This window comes from Typopeltis vanoorti, chromosome 6 (assembly GCF_054136105.1).
Source record: "Typopeltis vanoorti isolate ZY-2024b chromosome 6, IOZ_Tvanoo_1.0, whole genome shotgun sequence".
Taxonomy (NCBI): Eukaryota; Metazoa; Arthropoda; class Arachnida; order Uropygi; family Thelyphonidae; genus Typopeltis; species Typopeltis vanoorti.
The window spans coordinates 5,342,344-5,360,531 of NC_143554.1; the positions used below are offsets into that span (position 1 = coordinate 5,342,344).

General features: G+C 35.9%; 1 protein-coding gene across 3 annotated transcripts in view; it reads right to left on the reverse strand.

Moving 5' to 3' along the window:
* Window positions 1-18,188, reverse strand: part of LOC150105258 (uncharacterized) — a 560,407-nt gene that overhangs the window by 452,913 nt on the left and 89,306 nt on the right. For all 3 annotated transcript variants that reach the window (XM_090394016.1, XM_090394015.1, XM_090394017.1), the window contains exon 6: window positions 8,317-8,472. In XM_090394016.1, the coding sequence (XP_090250142.1) occupies window positions 8,317-8,472 (156 nt within the window). The remainder of the gene's footprint in view (window positions 1-8,316; window positions 8,473-18,188) is intronic.

Consider the following 18,188-nt stretch of genomic DNA (forward strand, 5'->3'; position numbering starts at 1 on the left):
TGTGTGCTGCTGCTAATGATATTAGATGATTTTGAGTCCAGTTACAGTAGAAAGCTAAGAATGTAATGTTGTTGTTGCTATGTTCCATTGAGTTGTTTTAAACTCCTTGTGATTCTATGAACATAGGCTCTCCGATGAGATCTGTCCCTGGCCATATCTTTCTGAATTTCCAAGTGCATTCCAGTTGCTTCTTAACTCTATCCACCCATCTAATTCTTGATCTTCCTCTTCTCCTGCTTTAGTAAGCAGTATCAACTTTAGTAAGCAGCGTCATCTTCTCCAGATTGTCATTTGCTCACGTAATGTCCAAAGTATGACAGTTTTTGCTTAATGATCATAGCTTTGAGAGAGCTATCTGGCTTTATTCTGTTTATCACTCATTGGTTTGCTTTGCAGTCCATGGTATTCTTAATAAACATCTCCAAACCCATAATTCAAATGCATCTATCTTCCTTCTTTCACTCTTTCTCATGGTGCAACTTTCACATCCATACAGTACCACAGGGAATACCATTGCTTTCATGATTCTGATTTTTGTTGCATGACTAATATCTTTAAAGATCTTGCTTAAATTTGTCATTGCTTTCTTTTCGAGTAATAATCTTCTTCTAACTTCTTAAGTACAATATCCATCTTTATTAATTCGGGATCTTAGGAGCACAAAATTGTTAACTACTTCCATTTTTTCCCCATCTACAAAATCATTAAGGTCACATGTTGCCAAGCACTTTCTTCTTTAACTTTCATAATAAGTTCCTCCAAATCTTCTCTGCATTCTGCTAGCAAGGTGGTATCAGCTGCATACCTCAAATTATTAATATTTCTTCCACCAATTTTAATTCCAACTGAAGACTCCTCCATCCCTGCCATTCTTAAAATATATTCGCTGTACAAGTTAAACAGGTAGGGAGATAAAATACATCCTTGTCGCAACCCTTTACCTTTTGTGAAATACTTTCTCCAAGATATGTTAGGAGTTCTGGTGCTTCCTATGTTCTTAACACATTCTACAGTTTCACAAGATCTACAGAGTCAAAAGCCTTACTGTAGTCAAGGAAATAAAGATAGACATTCTTTTGATATTCCTGTGCTCTTTCTATTATCCATCTCACATTGGTAACAATTTTCTAGTAACAATTATCCCTACATCAGTGTGTCCGAAACATCTGATATACGGCAGAGTCTGACAAGATCAAATACATAGTGGAGTGATGTTAGAGTCTAAGTGGACGGTTGCCAATGATGATGAATTGCATTACCAATAAACATGATGGATGCTATATGAGTAATCATCATGGGTGACTAATTATCCAAACATTGATTGGGTTGAAGTAGAATCTCATGAGAATAATGAAACCAGATTTACTGAGCTATTGAAAAACAATTTCCTCAAGGGGTGTGACAGAAGGAACTTGAGACCAAAACATGTTGTATCTGATTATAGTGTTGAGGAGGGGGATTTCATGTAACGATGTGACTGTTGTACTTATGGTTTCAATTTCTACTTATGGCATCTGTACAGTGATCATGCTGTACAGATGCAGAAGTGGTTAAGTTGATGGATGTTTCATTCAGAAAAGGTTACATAATGAACTACAAAGCAGGAAATTATGACCATCTAAGTAAAATACTATGTTCAGTCCCATGTTGTTGGTTGCTAGATAAGAAAGATATCAGGAATGCATGGGAAGCATTTTAAAAAAATAAAATACTATGTTCAGTCCCATGTTGTTGGTTGCTAGATAAGAAAGATATCAGGAATGCATGGGAAGCATTTTAAAAAAATACTTAAATGATGCAATGTCAGACTGTATCCCCAGAGTTTGAGGAATAAACAGTGTAGGACTGAAACAGATGTGCAACCTTACTATAAAGAGATTCTTAAGAAAAAGATGATGCGGAAGGAATACCATGTGCATAAGGATAATGTTATGTATGAAAATGATATGAAGCAGGCCAGAAGAGTTGCAACTATTGTATGGAAAGCTGTCTGAGTAAGAAAAGAAACTGGCTCTGCAAGCAAAAGACAACACAGAAGAATTCTACTGCTATGCTGAAAGTAAAATAAAGAATTAAAATGAAAGAATAAGTTACCTGTATACTATCTGCATTCAAGTAGGTGCATAAGAAATTGTTCACCTAATGAATACCCATTTTGCTTAAAAACTATCAACCTGGTATATGGAAGAAGAAACTAGAGCTGTTGCACAAAATGAATAAAAATTGCAATAGAGGCTGATGGGACATCAGCACAGATGCTAAAATTGTTCAGGTGAACTGAAATTACAACAAAGGGAAACAAATCGCATGGATGACCAGTAAATCTTCATAACTGCATGTATCACTTAGCTGTTTGAAGAACATCTGGTACCTACCTATGTCTGGATATGCTATGCAACAATTCTATAATAATTTTAAACACTAAATTTCTTTAATTAATTTTTTAATTTTAAATCTTTGCAGTTACAGAGTCAAATATAAGAAAAGTAAACACTCTGTAAAACTAGCTAACCGAAGTCATGGGAAGACTTCGGCAAGAACATAGAAAATAAATATCAGGAAGGTGGCAAAATATTCTGGAGAATGTTGAAAAAGCTCAGAAATGGAGGAAACAGTGCTGTAAAAGGAATTAGAGATGATAAAGGTGACATGAAAATTGGAGAAAAATATAAGTTTTAAAAGTGGTATACCGTGAGTAGACATATCGATACAAAAATTAATTACGGAAACAAACTCACGTACAAAGATTATTTAATAGTATAATTTTCGCCTGTGTGTCACAGGCATCTTCAGTACATTAAGCTCAAATTAAACAATAACTGACAATTCTAAAAAGCGCCACCTAAGTAGCTGGTGTAAGATAACTAAAAAGGTCAATAACTTTCCTATTAAAAAAAAAATAAAAAATAAAAATAAAAAATAAATCAATACAATAAAAAGTTAGGAAAGATTAGCTGATTTGTAAAGTACTAGCTCCCATAAAGGGGATAGACGTAAGCCGTCGGATCTGTTTAAGTTAGGAGAATGAAGTAGAGTTTCACATGTTTCTTTATAAAGGCGTTCCATGAGAAACTGACTTTCTCCAATGAACTCTGTGTCTAGTGAAGATGGCATGTTCTGCAAGTCCAGACTTTTCAGGTTTAAAGTATTCAATATAAGATTGGTGTTCTTCTAGCCGAATAGAGGCAGATCTTCCCGTTTGTCCGAAATAAGATAATCCACAAGAGCACAGAATCTGGTAGACACCTGGATGATTAAGATGTGGAAGCTTGTCCTTAGGATGAAGTTCATCAGAAGACAATATTTCTCCCAGACCTACTCATTGGTTCAGATATGTCGATGACATTTTTGCTGTATGAAATGGCTCTTCTGATGAACTTCAACAATTTTTCACTAAGTTAAATGCATTTCATCCTAGGATCAAGTTTACCCTAGAAGTAGAATCAAATAAGCAGTTAGCCTTTTTAGATCTTCTAATTCTTCACCAACCAGAGGGTAACCTACATTTCTCAGTTTATAGAAAGAAGACTCATACAGGCCATTATATCCATGCGGAATCTCATCACCATCCCAGTCAAAAGGCAGGAACTATTAAAACACTGGTTCATCGGGCCCGCTCCTTTTGTTCTACAGACGATCTTTTACAGAAAAAACTACAATATATAACTTCTTCCTTTCTATCTAATGGTTATAAGAATTGCTTCATTAAAAGAACTTTGAGTAATTTCAATATGTCTTCCTCTTAAAACACAGAAGAAATAACGCACATTACTATCCCTTATGTACAAGGCATCAGTGAACGTATAGCAAAAGTTTTAAAACCACTGAATATTTTTGTTGCCTTTCGACCGTTTAGAAAAATCTCCACCTTTCTCACTTCTCCTAAGGACAAGCTTCCACATCTTAATCATCCAGGTATCTACCAGATTCCGTGCTCTTGTAGATTATCTTATTTCGGACAAACGGGAAGATCTGCCTCTATTCAGCTAGAAGAACACCAATCTTATATTGAATACTTTAAACCTGAAAAGTCTGGATTTGCTGAACATGACATCTTCACTAGACACAGAGTTCATTGGAGAAAGACAAGAGTCCTTCACAAAAGTCAGTTTCTCATGGAACGCCTTTATAAAGAAACATGTGAAACTCTACTTCATTCTCCTAACTTAAACAGATCCGATGGCTTACGTCTATCCCCTTTATGGGAGATAGTATTTTACAAATCAGCTAATCTTTCCTAACTTTTTATTGTATTGATTTTTTTTTTTTTTTTTAGGAAAGTTATTGACCTTTTTAGTTATCTTACACCAGCTACTTAGGTGGCGCTTTTTGGAATTGTCAGTTATTGTTTAATTTGAGCTTAATATACTGAAGATGCCTGTGACACACAGGCGAAAATTATACTATTAAATAATCTTTGGAGAAAAAGATATCCTTGATGCATGGAGTAATTACTTCGAAAAATTGCTCAATGAAACAAGCAGTGACAGCACAGTGGTAAAAAAGCAATCAACAGGCATGCAATCAGGAATACATATCCATACTTGAAGTAGAAAAAGATATCAAAAGCCTGAAATGTGGAAAGGCAGCAGGAGTTGATGTTATTGATTTTTATGGCACAAAGACATCAAAGGTCATACTGCGCCAGGACACAAGTTATAGCAGTGCATATGGTAGACCGTTAGTAGGACAATCACAGACATCCACGCCCATGGCAGGATTCGAACCAGAAGCCTTTTGGCTGGAGAGCGGATACGCTAACCACTCGGCCAACCAGGCCGGCGGCAGCAGGAGTAGATGATATTCAATTTGAAATGCTCAAGCATGGAGGTATATAAGTCTTGCAGTGGCTGCACTGCATAGTTCAGAAGGCCTGGACAGAACAACGAATTCCAGGTGATTGGAATAGAGATCTCATAGTACCCATACTTTTTGTATGGGTACTCATAGTACCCATACAAAAAGGGAAATAAAACTGAATGTGAGAATTACAGAGGTATTTCCCTACTAAGTGTCCTTGGTAAGAAGTTTACTTGAGAAGAATTTTGGAGGAGAAGATTGGTGAAGAACAAGTTGGATTCAGCCAAATAGAGGTTTCCTGGATCAGATTTTCACTTTACGACAAATGATTGAGAAATTGTAGGAATATAACAAAGATCTGTATTAATGTTTTGTAGACCTGCAAAAGGCATATGATAAGGTGCCAAAAGAAAAGCTATTCAAAACACTACAGTTGTATGGTGTCAATGGGGCATTATAGCAAGCAATACTTAGTCTTTATTTGAGTTGTAAGTCAGCAGTTAGAATTGAAGTAGAGGAAGATGGTTTAATGTTAAATCTGACATCATGCAAGGATGTACATTATCACCTCCGTTATTCATTATCTCTATAGATCACATTATGAAGAAAAGTGGTATTAAACCTGATATCAAAATTGGAGATGTTAACCTCAGCCCTTTACTTTATGTAGATGATGTTATACTTTTAAATAAATCCAGTACAAGTCTGCAAGATTCCCTGACTAAATTGAATAACTATTGTAATAAATTTGGTACAAAAATCAGCAATAGCAAGACAAAGACAATGAATATATGTAGAAACATTAAAAACATCAACTGCATCATGAATGGGGAACCTAAAGAACAAGAAAATCTCTTCAGCTACTTAGGCACAATTTTTAGTAAAGACAGTGAATTAAATATGGAAATACACAACAAAATCAACAAAGCCAGTATGGTAGGAAGTCAACTGAATAAACTGATATGAAATAAGAGAGAAATTAGTCAAAACACTAAATTAGCTGTATACAAGATAGTGTTCAAACCAATTTTAACTTATGGATATGAGAGCTGGGTTAGAAATAAAACGCTTGACCAAAGACTAGAGACCACAAATATGAGAGTCCTGAGAAAGATTAGGGGCATGAATAGATGACATCAATGGCAATATCATATTAAAAAGAAGGATATTAGGAAAGAACTTGACATTGTCAGCATCCAGGAACATGTTAGCAGAGCTAATCTTAGGTGGTATGGTCACTTAAACAGAATGGGAGAAGAAAGATTAGCAAAACAAGTGTTCTCTGCCAGGTCAGCAGGAAAAATACCCAGAGGAAGACCAAGATATAGGTGGATTGATACAATAAAAAGTGTCTTAGAAGATAGAAATATAAGATCTGATAATGTTGAATTGTGACAGGTAACAGATTAATTTGGAGGAAAATTGTAGATAGGAAGTTAGTAATGATGTAAATTTTTCATGTAGTACTATCATAATATCCTGTACACCCCCCTTTAGGGTATATGTCAGGAATTAGATGATCATTATCTTTGCAGTTATAAATAAGTTGCATCACTATATTTCTACTGGCAATCATTTCACATGGTTGTCAATGAACTGAACTGAATTTTTCATTAGAAAGGAAAGAAATTGTTTGCTTAGGAGCTGCTTATTTTTAACATTGCAGTTTGAAAGATCAGTCAACTGTGATGAAAGCATCACAGCTGACTGGTATCTCAAATTGCAATAAGGAGTGCCAACTCTCAGAAAATTATAGCTGAAACTTACTGTTTTGAAGAGTCATTTTAATGCTAACAGAAAACTTCAGAATGTTCACATTATGCAATCCTTAAAGTAACTACTATAATAATTTAATGGCACTGATTTAAAAAAAAAAAAAAAACTGCTATGAGCAACTAATCACATGCATAATGCAAGATGTTATATTTTGACAACGATTATAGTGATCACTAACTGGTGGGCTTCCAGTAAGGAAGAAGCTCCATATTAACTATGTTCCAGGTTATTTTAGACAGAATTGAAAGAAAACAGTGAACAAGAACTTTGATGGCAAACTTATCTCCTTTTTCATTTTAACATAGACTGAATGAAGGCTAGCTTCCATGTGGCTTAGATGGCAGCTACAAATAACAGGAGATAATACAGGATGGATGTTAGTTCCTGAGTAATGGGGAGATGTCATTGGGAAAAACTTTAGTATACAAGTTATTTCAGATTCTTTTAATGTCTTTCAGGTAAGAAATTACCATTATACATATGTATTCACAAGAATATAGTAATTTTATTACTGCAAATATTTCAACCAGAAATTAACTAATTCGTCATCATCAAGTGCATTTCACTACTGAATGGTTTCATCTCAAGGAAATTCAAACGTATCTTCGACTCATACAAGCATATTGCTAAACACCCCTCCCTATCACAAATATTGAAAGCATCTTTGAGACAATTGCCAAGATTCTGAAAAGATGTAATTTAGTTCCTACTTTTTTCCCTACCATCAAAATCTCCTTGGTTACTATCTACAAAAAATAAACATCCCCCACACAAACATCCCATCACTCTCTCTCTCTCTCTCTCTCTCTCTCTCTCCCTCCCTGGTGTTTACCAAGTTCAATGTGAATGCCTCCTCTCGTACTTTGGACAAACAGGACATTTTGTTGAAAAACGACTACAAGAACACTAATCTTATATTAACAATAAACCTGAAAAATCTGGCCTTGCTCAAGAATGGGGTGGACACTGTTCATGATATCCTATGATCCAATATGTGCATTTTACATCAGTGGAGGTTTAGGTTTGAGTGATTATTCAAGAAGAGTGCTGAAGCACTTCTACACCACCAAAATTTAAATTGAAATGACTGTCTCTATAACCAAGATTTGGGAGTGTCTCATCCTCATAAATGGCAAGCAATAATGTTCCCCCCATTTTAATTTTTAACTTTATTTTTTTATTTAAATACAATGCTGTGTCATTTGATTATGTAATTAAATTTAAATTTAGGTCTTAATTGTAATCTTAATTATTGTAACCACCCACTAGGTGGCCTGCTGCACATAGTGCAGTTCTGAAAATAAGATTAACATTCTTTGTTGTAGCTTCACCTTGATGCACTGATGATGACCAGTTAGTTTCTGGTTTAAATATTTGTAGTAATAAAATTACTGTATTCTTGTTAATACATGTGTATAATACTTGTGATAATGGCACAAGTTCCATTTAAAATTCTTTTAACTAATGTAATACCATCTGCTTTTTTTCCCTTCATTTTTCCCAATATATCACTGACTTACTTATGAAGTTTGCATATCTGTTATGCTCAGTTTCCAATTTTGATGCACAGAAAAAGGTAAAGCAAAGATCCACACTGTTATTCCCTTATAATGACCATTCCATCATTTATTTGCAGCCTATTATTATGGCAATCTCCACAAAATAAACAAGGAGAAAATAAAATAATTTTGAAACCAGAAAAATCATAACAAAATGTTAAGTATATTATTCATTTCAAACCTTTGTTTGTAAAACTTGTATCATTTCTTCCTTTTCTTCTAATATAATACGAAGATTTTCTTCAAGATGGGCTTTAGCTTTCTGTTCTAAATTACACTGTTCTCTTAACTCTGCAATTCTTCTTAGAGCTTTGTCTTGACTTTCAGATAATGCTCGCTATAAATGTTGAAACAAATTAAAAAAAATCAAACTTTTTATTTCAATTTTCTCATTACATTAATGATTTAGAAGAAACTGTGTACAAAGTTCACCTTAAAATTAGTTTTATTTGATTTGTGCATCCAAAATATAATTGATTATTCAAACAAGCATTATACATTTAGTACTGCACCTGAATATATATATATATATATATATATATAAAAAAAACAGAATTACATGCACACACTATATTCTCAAAGGCATGCCATATGCTAAATCATATGTCAATGATATTGAAAAAAATGGTCAACGAGGAGATTAACAACATGTAGGGAGAAATTGGTGCTTGAACTGTGATCATAAGTGGTGCCTTGGAATAAATCAATATAAATATCTTTCTGATAGGTATCTGATAGGCTATCTGATAGGTATCAACAAGTTGTGTATGGGGGTGCAATATCCAGGAAAAGGAAAGTCACTAGTGGAGTGCCTCAGGGATCTGTTTTAGGGCCATTACTATTTAACTTGTATATTAATGATATTGGCGAAGATTTGGATGGAGATATTCAGTTGTTTGCAGATGATGCAAAGTTGGGAAGAACCATAAAGAGTAGTGAAGATGTTGTGGCCTTGCAAGAAGACTTGAATAAATTGAGTGATTGGGCAAGCAAATGGGGGTGTGAGTTCAATGTTGCAAAATGTAAGGTTTTAAAATTTGGAAAACAAAGATGGGATGCAGAATTTATGCTTGGTAAGAATATATTGTTGGAAGTAGAGGAAATAAGAGATCTGGGAGTGATAGTGGATAAGGATCTAAAATTTAGGGGTCACATCGCCAAAATTGTGAAGACAACACAAAGACTTCTGGGAATGATGAGGAGGACACTGACGTGTAGAAGTAGGGAGATTCTTGTTCCATTGTATAAGGCTTTGATTAGGCCACACATGGACTATTGTGCCCAGATTTGGTCACCTGGTTTTCAGAAGGATGAGGAGATGTTGGAAAGGGTCCAAAGGCGACTGACTAAGGTAGTTTCTGACCTCTGGAATGTCGAGTATGAGGAAAGATTGAAAAGATGTAATTTGCAGAGACTAGTGGAGAGAAGGAAGAGGGGAGATATGATAGAGACCTACAAGTTGGTAAGGGGTTGCTATAGGATCAATGGTGGAGAAGTTCTACAGCGAATAGTGGGAGATCAGGGGAGAACCAGAGGTCATCCCTGGAAACTGTATAAAGAGGGTGTGAGTAGGGGAGTGAGAGGCAGGTTTTTTTTCGTGCAGAGTTGTGAATGATTGGAATGCCTTGCCTGAGAGTGTGGTGTCTGCAAGGAGTTTGAATGTGTTTAAGACCCGGTATGATGAGATGTGTGTGAGATAAAAGGACCTCCTAGATGAGTCTTTGACTCCATGAGGTCTTGTTTAATAATAATAATAATAATAATATGTGCTCCTCACTTTTATTATTTTAAGAGTGATTTCCTAGTTAAATTTCACCAGGTGAAATCACAGCAGCAATTCTCAAAAGGATTATATCATGGAGAAACCCATCAATACTCTAAGTGCCACAAACAGATTTTTTTAGTCATATATTATTGGTTATATGCAAATACCAGCCATAAAAAGCAAAGATGGTGGCAGTAAAGCTCAACGATGACAGAATATGTCAGCATATCCAATGCAATGTTGAAGTTTATTGGTGCTGGAGCACCAATAACTTCAACAATACTATTAAGTGTTGCAGCTGCAGCTAGACATCACAGAAGCTAGAACTTTTTTGGCATCTGTGATGCCAAAAAAGTTCTTCTATGTGATTTTTGTCACGAACTGTCACATGCTCAGCACATTAAAATAAATGAATCAGCATACAAACTTCTCATGAACTTGAACTAACCTTCCTTCTGCTCACTGTGCCTCCCTTCAGTGAAATAGTTCCTGAACTTTGAAAAACACATTGAAAGCATGGAGCAGCACCTTGCTACTACTGATGAAACCTTCTCCTGCAAAATCAAATTAATTGAAGCCAAGCTAGAACAGATCCATGATCAGATGAAAAATCACCCACCACTGATCTCATCGCATCGATCGTGCATAATTCAATTGAGGCCAAAAAACACACAGGCATTATCTTTAATTTTCACACCCACAGTGACAATACAACGAAGGAAGACATCATCAAACTAATGGCAAAATCCAGTTCTGAATACAGCAAAATCACCATTTGGAGTGAAGGACATCTGGAAAAAATAGGGATGGGACTACTTTCCTGTGACTGATGAAGACGAGTGCATCAAAACTAACGGTTGCTCTGAACAGCAATAGCATCGGTTCTCCCCAATCACACATATGAGCCTGGCCTGACCTCACCTTTATTCAGCATAAATAAGGTTGATGACTTTGCAAGCAACTGGAAGAAAAATCATAAAGTGGCGACAAAACAAAATACATTACAAGGTATATCAGCTACAGAAGAGAAATTCTAGTGTGGAAATCAAGCAGTGTTAAAAGTCAACTTAAAAACCAAAGAACAAGTATTACATAAGGCAGTGTTTCTCAAAGTGTGGTATGCATACCCCCAGGGGTACACGAAAGGTCTTCGGGGGGGGGGGGGGGGGGGGGGGTCCAACCATGGGGGGGTCCAATAATCCAACCATGGGTATGTCTCATTCCCATGGTTGGATTATTGCTCTCAATCTTCCAACCAAAGCACATGCACATGTCACTGAAGTAATCATCTCAGGAATGGAAGCACATATTCCCATCCAATAAGTGAACGTAGTTCTCCAAAAGATATGCCTAGGCTGTACATATAAAGAACCAATCATACTGCAACTAGATATCATCAAGAGCTCTGCCTTCTCTCACTGTTTACATCAAAGCCAGAAACCACTAAAGAAAAATAATTAATGCATCAAAAACCGACTACCAAAGAGCCAAAATCGGGAAACTTGCTTCATACATACCCAAATGGCAGCTGCTCAATTTGGTCTCTGGCCAAAGGCCACAACTTCTGCACAACACTGCTCCCACTACTACTACTACTGCACCCAGGTGGGTCTACTGCACATTGTCACCCACAAAGAAAGATAATGTTCTGGCATCATACTTTTCCTCAAATAGCTGCAAAGATGATTTTGGTATATGTCCTCCCAACTATTCCAAACACCCAACATTCAATGACTCCTTTGACCTTATTTACTGTGAAGCGATCATAAAAATCGTATCCAAATCAGATATGAAAATTTGCACTTCAGAGTTGACTCCTATGGCACCTCTTACTCCACCACCATCTACACTACACTCTGGAAATAAGTCCATGTCCAACCTATTTCCAAGAAGGATGACAGATCCTTACCATCAAACTATCACCCTTTCCTTACATGGTGATTGGGCCATTCAGGCCATTGTTGTTCAATTTGTATGTTAATGTTATTGGGATGGATTTAACTAGTGATATGCAGCTATTTGCAGATGATGCTTGACTCTGCATTACTCTCTCTCTATACTAGTGAGAGCAATGCAGAGTCAAGAATCAGTTATGGGTCTTACAAGAGGACTTGAATAGATTTCATGACTGGGCAAGTAAGTGGAACTTTCAGTTCATTCCTGCAAAGTGTAAGGTTTTGAGATTTGGTAAGCAATGATGGGATGCAAAGTACACACTTGGGAAAACTTTAACGGAAGTAGAAGAGATGAGAGATCTAGGAGTGACGGTGAACAAAGATCTGAAATTCAGAGGTCACAGTGCACAAGTTATGAAGACATCACATCGGATAAAGGTGATGATGCAGAGGACACTGATCCATACGATACAATAATCCAGATTTGGTCACCGGGTTTTCATAGTGATGAGGATATGTTGCAAAGGGTCCAAAGAAGATTCACAAAGATGATCAGTGGTCTTGAGAATGTAAGTTACAGAGCCTCGTGAATAGGAGGAAGAGGGGGTGGTGATATGATTGAGACATATAAGCTAGTCAGGGGTTGTTATGGGATCCACATGAAGAGATTTTTCATAGCATGGGAGGAGGGTAGAAAAAGAGGCCATTGCTGAAAACTGTATAAGGAGGATGTGAGCAGAGGAGTGAGGAGTAGGTTCTTTGCATCGAGAGTGATTGGTAAGTGGAATGCATTGCCCGAGTGTGGTGTAGGCACATTGAATCAGTTTAAGGCACGTTGGTGAGCAGTGTGTGTGAAATAGCAAGTATTTGGGACATGATAGAAAGGACAGCTTTACAATCGTCATTAAATTTAATGTGCCTTTTATGTTCCTTTTTTTCCTGATAGAAATTCTGCATCCTGTTAATTACAGGTGCAATGAATACGGTATACTCCAGGGTGAGCCAGCAGAGGAAGTGGATCCTTGGATGAGTTGAGTAAGTTCTTTAATTTTGCAGAAGATTTAAAGGTGACTTTAAGGTATTTCTGTGGTATATTCTGTTTATTTTATCTAATATCCCTTTAATGTATGGAATGTTTATAGTTTTGGTGTTTTAAGGATACTTGTGACATAAGACTGAATGATATAATCACGTAACCACAAGAAAGATATTTATTTAACCAAATATTTTGGTCTGGAAATAGCAGACTATCTTCAGTGGTATTACAAGAACAGTTTAAAAAAATACAAGCTAGAATACTAACAATAGATCGTTAAAATTAGAACACGCCGCATGATGTTATATCACTAAGTATGAAACGGATTATTTTGAAGTAGAAACATGATTGAATTTGCTATTTGAAAAAAATTAAAATAAAATAAAATAAAATTAATTAATTAATTAATGAGTAATCTTGATTAATTTTGGACAGACTGGACATTCTCTTGAAAAAAGAATCCAAGAACATCAATCCTCCATTCTTCACAACAAACCTGAAAAGTCTGCATTGACTCAACACGTTATTGAAACCGACCACAGCATCTTTTGGTCCAGGACTTGCCTCTTACATAGATCATGTTATAGGTTCGAACATTTGTTCAAGGAAAGCGTGGAGGCCTTGCTCCATTGCCCCAACCTGAATCGTAATGATTGTATATTTATATCGAAAATCTGGGAAAATCTAATCAAGATTACTCATTAATTTTTTTTTTTTTTTTTCAAATAGCAAATTCGATCATGTTTCTACTTCAAAATAATCCGTTTCATACTTAGTGATATAACATCACGCGGCATGTTCTAATTTTAACGATCTATTGTTAGTATTCTAGCTTGTATTTTTTTAAACTGTTCTTGTAATACCACTGAAGATGGTCTGCTATTTCCAGACCAAAATATTTGGTTAAATAAATATCTTTCTTGTGGTTACGTGATTATATCATTTGGTTACAGTTTTATTGTAGTCTAGTTTATTTTTGTTTTTTTGTGAAGTCTTGTGAAGAATTTTGTTGATAGTATTTTGGGTGTAATCATTTTTTAAGGTATTGGCGATAACTTAATTCATTTGTTCACTGGAGCAAATCTTCAAATCTTGTTTTTTAGTGTGTTAATGACACCTAGTTTTTGTACATTGTCGTGCTGGGTGGTGGTGGTAGGAATTTATATGTATATAAATTCCTACCACCCGTATTGGCCGTTATGTGTAGGTTTCCTTCGGAAACCTATACATACTGGCCAATATATACACCTACACATGCCTTTTCTGAAGGAAAGATTGCCAGAAGGAAGATGTGTGACAAGTGTATCTAGAGAAGGAAGCGTGTTCTGCTTTTCAATCTCAATTGTATGCATTTGTGTTGTTTGTTTAGGTGGGTGAGAAAAGTGTAATGTCAAGTGGCCATGGGACCATATAGCAAAAATATCATCAACAATGTATCTAAGCCAGACTATGGGTTTTAAAGGAGAGGAATCTATAGCACATTGCTTAAAATAATTCCATAAAAAAGTTATCAATTTGGGGAGATAATGGTGAGCCCACAGCTGTGCCTTCTTTTTACAGGTAGAAAGCATTTTGCCACACAAAATAGCCAGAACGTAGTACATGTGCAAAGAGCACTGTGATATATCTGGAGGGAATTTGTCCTGTAATAGAAGGATTGTGTCATTGATTGGGACATTTGTGAAGGGGGGGGGGGGGGGGAAGAGACGTCAAAACTGACTAATCAATCACCTTTTTCCAGTGAGATGTCTTTGATTTTGTTTAGGAAGTGTTGTGTGTTTTTAATATAGGAGGGGGAATGACCTACCACCTCCTTGAGTGTTGATGCTAATTTCTTGGCTAAGTGATAATTGGAGCTGTTTATACTTTCAACTATCGGCTGGAGCGGTACGTTCTGTTTGTGAATCTTTGGTAAACCGTAAATTCTTGGGGAATGAGTATAATGCAGAAGTAATTTTGTAACTGTGTCTTCAAGCCAAGAAGTGACTGATTTCAGTAGATTTTCTGTTTTCTTTTTTATTCAACTGGTCGAGTTATAGTTAACAAGTTGATGGGTGCTGTTGTCTGAGACTATTAGATTCATTTTTTCTAAATATGTTTAAAATAATTGCAGCACTGCCTTTATCAGCTGTAGTGATTATGATATCCAGATTTAATTTTAGCGATTTCAAAGCAGCCAAATCAGATTTGGTTAGGTTGCTAGTTACTGTTTTCGTATAATTTAAATTTAAAATGTTTGAGGTTTTAAAATGTATTTTATCAGCTATGGTGGTTGGAATAAATCTTAAGCTTCTTTCAATATGGTAAATAAAATCTAGTTTGTTAATCTTCCTGGGTGCCACAGCAAAGTTTAAGCCTTTGCTGAGCAGCAAGAGCTCATCATTGTTCAGGGCATGGTTAGATACATTGATCATGTAACTGTTTGCTGGAGATCGTTTGTGGCTCCCGTTATCCCTTACTTTTGGTTGGTTGCTGTTATCACTGCCTTGTGGTTGGCTGTTTTCGTTCACTGCAGAGAAATTCAAATTTGTCAGTTGGCTTTCTGAATACTGTCGATCTCCAAGATCTCCTGTTCTCAAACTCTCATTTTTTTTTTTAATAATGTTGGTGTATTTAAGTCTACAGTTCGCATCTGAGAGCTGCTCAACTTTTATTCACTTTAAAACTTTCTTACGTGTTCTTCTTTTCAATATGAAATTAAATTTCATCCTGCTCAGGACTAAATGGTGATCACTTCCAATCTCAAATCCTCTATACACTCTAGTGTCCTACACCAGGGAGAAAACATCCCTATCAACAATAACATATTCAATGAGACTTTTCTTATTCCTTGCCTCTTCTCTCCATGTGAATTCGTGCACATTTTTATGTTGGAACATGGTGTTAGTAATAACCAGTCCATGTCCTGAGCAGAAATCCAACAGGTATTTGCCATTATTATTAGCTTTGCTCTTTTCTCCAAATTTTCCCAAACTTTTCATTGTGTCAGATGCTTTCTCTAAAGCCACCTCAAAAAATTCCTCCACTTCTACCTTAATAGAACCTTCTGTGGGACCATAGGCACAAATAGGTCTCATTGTCCAGTTCCCCATTCTGATATTTGCCCACATCTACAAAACTTAAAGTACTTCATATTAGCTTGAGATTAGCTTCTTATTTAGTGTTGAATACTATGACTACTCCTTATTTTCCTTGATTGTCATTGCCTGAATATAACATTTTGTATTTATTGCTCAGAAAGAGCTCACCAGTTTTTGTCTATTTTGTTTCAGTCACCCCTATTATGTCGATCTGGTACTTATCCAATTCCTCAGCTAGCTCCATTTCTTTGCCATTCAAGCTTCTTATGTTGACAGTACCGATCTTGAACTCTAGTGATGTTAAGTTGGGATGTGATTTAGGATTTGTTGCAGTAGCTGACTTTTTTTGCTGTTTGCCCTGGTTCCCTGGCAAAAACAACGGGAGGGGGGGGCTTGATTAACTGGGCAGTGCCCCAGCCAGCATGAAATTCTGTCATGTTGTACCATTATTTTACATTGTGATTTAAGCCAATAATAATACAGTCTGATAGCCTAAATTCCAAATTGCCAGCCCATCCTTATTCATTCAGGTATCCAGGAAGATACCTAACATGGTGCACCACGAGAAGGTGAGGATTGGACATTATATCAGAAGCCTTACCCTGATTTTACATCAAACCGTCTTCCTGTATTTCCTTCAGTTCTAACTGTTCACTGACAACTTCATCCCATATAACTGCAGTATTTCGAAAAGATTTTTTCTGGGCACCTTGTTGTATGCCTTTTCCAGATCTACAAAACTTAAAATACAGATCTTTCTCATATTTCCATTATTTTTCAACCATTTGTCTTAAGGTGAAAATGTGATCTGACCACCTCTATTGGGCCTAAACCAAACAGTTTCTCTTCCACAATCTTTCTCAACCTCATTTCAAATATGCTTATAAAAATTTTACCTGAACATTTAATAGAGAAATTTCTCTGTAATTCTCACATTCATTCTCTTTTATTTAAATGGGTACTATAAGAGCTCTATTCCAATCATCAGGAATTTGATCACCTTAGCAGGACCTTTGAATTATGCAGCATAATCACTGCAAAACTTTTATACCTCCACACTTAAGCATTTCTGGTCAAATATCATCTAACACAGTGGTTCCCAACGTTTTTTGGATCATGCCCCACCTCAACGCCTTAAAGATTTCGATGCCCCTCCCTCTAGCATAACAGTCAGTCAAGGTCTGAAAAAGTATAATATAAATATATACTTTAAATAAAAAAGGAACATAGGAAAACATTTTTTAATTTGACTTTCTTCAATGAAAATAAATTTTATATTACACTTTGTATATCATAAAATATAAATCAAACTGAACTCGGGGAAAATAAAATCCAAGTTAATGCGATCCTTGAGCTTGATGTCTGCTGCAAAGCGTTTTTATGAGGTATTAATTTAGTCATTTTCAATCTCAAATCCCCATGGTGTGTGATATCCAGATGATTTCTTTTTTTCAGCAGCAAGTCATTTACAGCACTAAAGCCACATTCAACTAAATATGATGATAGGAAGGGCAACAGTATTTTTTTTTTTTTTTGCAAAACTAGTTGAATTTCGGCATTTCGTTTCTGCCTTCTCAGAAAGCCATGCCATTGTTCCTTTTATGTTGAATAAAGTTCTAATAGACTCATTTTGCTTTTCTGAAAGTTCTTCTTGATACTGTATTTATGTTGACCGCCGGACTAATGATGTCAGCTTTTTTTTCTCGGAAAGTCAGGGTTGCAACATCAACAATTTATCGCCGACAATGGTGAGGGTTTTGAGTATATAGGTGATGAGGTGACGAATGCAACATCATTTTCTAATTGACCCCACGTTGAGAAACGCTGATCTAACACATTTCAATTTCTTGACAGCTTTTTCTACCTCAAATACTGACATTTACTCCTCTTTGCATTCCTTTTGAAAATTTTCTAGTACAATTTTGTCAATGCTTGATTTGTTTAACAGTCTTTCAAAAAAATTACTTACTCAAGATTTTAAGATATCAGTTTTCATGTCACCTTCAATCAAAGTTGATTCCATTCACAATATTTCCTCCTTTCTTTCCTCCATTTTATAGCTTCTTCAATAGCCTGAAGAATATTTTGTCACCTTTCTGATATTTATTTTGAATACTTTTACTGAAGTCATCCAATGACTTATTTAGCTACTTTTACACATAGTTTAGCTCTGTTACAGTGTTCTCTGTATTCTTGTAGGGCATCTGCCAACTTATTTGCTAGGAACTCATCGTATGCTTTCATCTTTTCCAGGACTGCTTCTTTAACTTCTTATGT